The sequence below is a fragment of the Lactuca sativa genome, chromosome 3, assembly GCF_002870075.4.
Source record: "Lactuca sativa cultivar Salinas chromosome 3, Lsat_Salinas_v11, whole genome shotgun sequence".
Classification (NCBI taxonomy): Eukaryota; Viridiplantae; Streptophyta; class Magnoliopsida; order Asterales; family Asteraceae; genus Lactuca; species Lactuca sativa.
The window spans coordinates 252,039,227-252,043,225 of record NC_056625.2 but is presented as its reverse complement, the minus strand read 5'-3'; the positions used below and the strand labels follow the sequence as shown (position 1 = coordinate 252,043,225).

The following is a 3,999-nucleotide window of genomic DNA, read 5'->3' as shown; positions in this document are numbered from 1 at the left end:
ATAAAAAAAATAAAATAAAATAAAAGCACATTTCATTAATTAAAACATAGAAATTTAAAACTTAAATTAGTAAAATTAAACATTACATTGTCTACATAAAATAAAAATTAAAAAACATAAAAAAACATAGAAAAATTCTAATCGTCGTCGTTGTCGTCACCAGTATCATCCGCCTCGTCACCATCATCTTCATCCTCCTCATCGTTACCGTCATCACCATCGTCATCATCATCGTCTTCACCGTCATTTTGCCCTTGAAATTGTCGTTCCCATATGTATTCGGTCAAATCGTGTCGTAGATTGTGATGTGTTTCACGGTTTTGTATTTCCAAAATCCTTGAGAAGTATGCGGGACTGCCAACTTGTATTACTGCAGGTGGGTTAAGTATATCGTTTGTGGTATATGAGCAAATAGCCCTACCCTCTTCTTCTATTATCATGTTATCTTAAATAACACAAGCAGTCAACACCGTCCTCAAGGGTTTTTTTTCCTTACGGTATTCCTCCTTCATTCGCTTGTTAAGCACGCCACTTTCTGCATCATACTGGTTTTCTTTTTCCTTATGGTAACACTATCTTCATCTCATAATGTCGATTCCTGCATCATCATAAACCTCCACACCCTCTACCCTAAGTCTTGTGTGTTCTCTTACGACTGTCTACAATCAATTCAGCTTCAAGCTTAATGTTAATGGGTCTAGATATAAATTATGGAGACAAATATTCTCTAATGTGTGTAAAGGTTCCATGTGTTATGGTCATATTTATGGAAAATCAAAACCCTTGAGTGAAGATGATGAGGAATGGTATTCCATTGATGCACGTATCAAATTTTGGTTTTATAGCACTTGTGATCCGGGCTTGCTTTAAATAATCTCAAGTGATGATTGCACCTCTAAAGATCTTACAATTACAGTTACAAGATCAGTTTTGCAAAACGAAGAAAGGGGAAAACTCGATCACTGAGTTTTGTCATACTTTAAAGAACCTTGCTGATGACTTAAAGGATTTGGATTCTCAGATTACTAAAATCGAGTTGGTTATGCAGATTCTTAGACAACTTCCTCCTTACCACAGCATTGTCGATGTAATAACCAACACCAAGCCTTTTCCTTCTTTTCTTGAAGCGAAAAATATGCTATTCTTATATGAGTCTCGTGAGACATCCAATAATTCCATCCTAGATCCTACAACAACCCAAAGTTCAGCTCTATTCTCTTCGTCAAATAATACGGGTAAATATGGGTAAATTGCGAAACAGGTGGTCAAAAAATCACAACAATCAAAGAAATCAGCAAAAATACAACACTTCTTGGGGTATCTTTGAACAACAACAGCAACAGCAAAGCTTTGCTAGTCTCTTAGGCACAAGGCCTGTTCACTTCGGCCTCTCTTCTGTTGCTTAACACCCGCTTTCTGGTTAGGTCTCACTCCCGACACAACAACAACAGTTGCTGCTGAATATGTTGTCACCAACAGCCCCGTTTAGTCTCCCCACCCAACAGACCACAGCTAATCAGCATCCTGCTTACACACCTGTTGGTCCGTATGTGACAGCAGCCTCCTATGCTCCTCAATAGGCCAATTCCAATGCTCCATACTTCACTCCACCACAACAGCCCATTGCTTTCCAGCAGCAAACAATGCCCACTGGTGCTTCTTTTGGTGGTCTCGCGCAAGCAGCCCCTCCCAAGTTCACTGATTTGGCTTCCGTATTTCAAGCAATGTCAGTTCAACCACCACCCGACAACACTTATTACATGGATTCCGGGGCGAGCTCTCATATGTCCTTCAACTCAAGTAATATGCTCTCTCTAACACCATGTAATTCTAAATCTATTATGGTTGGTAATGGTGCTTTACTTTTGGTAACTCACGTAGGACATACTCATTTTCCACACTCTCACAACCGTTTAACTTTAAACAATGTTCTCATCTCAAACAAAATGGTTAAGAACCTTGTTTCTGTTCGTCAATTCACTATCGATAATTCTATTTCTGTTACATTTGACCCGTTTGGTTTTACTGTGAAGGACTTTGAGAAAGGTACTTTTATTCAAAGATGTAACAGTGTTAGCGATCTCTATCTTATTCTTCCGTCACCTATCTCCTCATTATCTGCTACTGCTTTTGCTGTTGTCTGTCTCCCCACTTGGCATCGCCGTCTTGGACATCCTAGCTCTTCAGTGCTTTAGTTTTTAAACACTCATTGTTTTATTACTAGCTCATCAAATAAGCTTCCTACCTATCATGCTTGCAAGCTTGGGAAGCATTTTCGTTTATCTTTTTCTTCTTCACAAACTAAAACTTCTCATATGTTTGAATTGATTCATTCTGATTTATGGACATCACCTATCATTAGCATTAGTGGTTATAAATATTATATTCTTTCTTTGGATGATTTTTCTCATTTTTTGTGGGTGTTTCTGCTTCGTGTTAAATCCAATGTATTTGATGTATTTACTAATTTCCATGCTTATGTTAAAACTTAATTTCAAGATGACATTCAACTTTTTCAATGTGACAATGGTCGTGAGTTTAACAACCAAAATTTACTTCAATTTTTTGCCTCTAAAGGTATTAAAGCTCGTTTCTCTTGTCCTTACATCTCTCAGCAAAATGGAAAGGCTGAACGAGTTATTCGCACAATCAACAACACTGTCCGCACCTACCTTTTCCAAGCCACTCTTCCTCCTATATTTTGGGTTGAGGCTTTGTTAACTGTTGTGCACACTCTCAATCTTCTCCCTACCACCACTCTCTCATTCAAAACTCCTTCTGAACTTCTGTTCGGTTCGTTCCCTTCTTATGACCATCTTCGTGTGTTTGGTTGCCTTTGTTACCCAAACCTCTCACCTACTGCCCAACACAAGTTATCCCCCCGCTCCTCTGCTTGTGTTTACCTTGGCCCCTCCTCTGATCATTGTGGTCATCGTTGTCTCGATCTCGTCACACAACGTGTTATCACAAGTCGACATGCCATCTTTGATGAACATCATTTTCCATTTCCAGACTTTCATGACATCCCTCCTGTCTCTGATTATGATCATTTTCTCTCTGATGACTCTCTCCCTCCTCCCATTGTTCATGTTGGTCCCTCCCCAATCCCTACAAGAACATCTTTTGCTCCAGTTACTTCCATTACTCCGTCTCCAAGTCGTGACTTTGTCTCTACACCATCACCGCTGCCGCCGCCACCTCCTCCCCCACCCCCACCCCTCCCTCTCCCAAAACTCACTCAATGATCACGCACTCACGCACCGGGTCTCTTAGACCCCGTCAGATCCTCAATATTTCTGCCACTTTTGATATCTCTCCTATCCCTCGGTCTACGGCTAAAGCTATAAGTGATCCACATGGGAAGGATGCCATGGATAGCGAAATGGTTGCACTCAATTCAAATCAAAAGGGGTCTTGTTACGAGACCTCCCAACATTAATATTATTGGTTGTCGTTGGCTTTATCGTCACAAGTTTGATAGTCATGGAAAACTCGATCGCTATAAAGGTGGTCTTGTGTCTCAAGGTTTCTCTCAGCAGCCTGGTCTTCACTTTGATGACACTTTCAGCCCGGTTGTCAAACCTGTAACGATTCGCACAGTTCTTAGTATTGCTATCTTTAAAAACTAGCCCATCAATCAACTTGATGTCAAGAATGCCTTCTCGCATGGTGACCTTTCCGAGGAAGTGTACATGCAACAACCTCCTGGCTATGTCCACCCCACCTTCCATCACCATGTTTTTCGGATTCGCAAGGCTCTTTATGGCCTCAAGCAGACACCTCGTGCCTGGTACCAGCGGTTTCATTTCATATCATCTTTCGGGTTCAAAAGTAGTCGCTCAGATTGATGATATCATTCTCACTACTTCCTCTCATTCTCTCATATCTTGCGTCATTTCTCGCTTATCTAAGGAATTTCCTATAACGAATTTAGGCCCTCTTTCCTTCTTTCTTGGAATTTATGCCTCTCGTTCCTCGCAAGGTCTCTTACACTCTCAA

The 3,999-nt window shown here is 40.6% G+C and overlaps 1 protein-coding gene across 1 annotated transcript; it reads right to left on the bottom strand.

Moving 5' to 3' along the window:
• Positions 1-137: 137 nt before the first annotated feature.
• LOC111911513 (uncharacterized) lies at positions 138-440 on the bottom strand. Its single transcript, XM_023907283.1, has one exon. The coding sequence runs from the start codon at positions 438-440 to the stop codon at positions 138-140; it is 303 nt and encodes a 100-aa protein (XP_023763051.1).
• Between the last annotated feature and the right edge of the window lie 3,559 nt (positions 441-3,999).

Excerpts from the sequence above, each read along its gene's own strand:
- LOC111911513 (XM_023907283.1), bottom strand. The coding sequence starts at position 440 with ATGATAATAGAAGAAGAGGGTAGGGCTATTTGCTCATATACCACAAAC.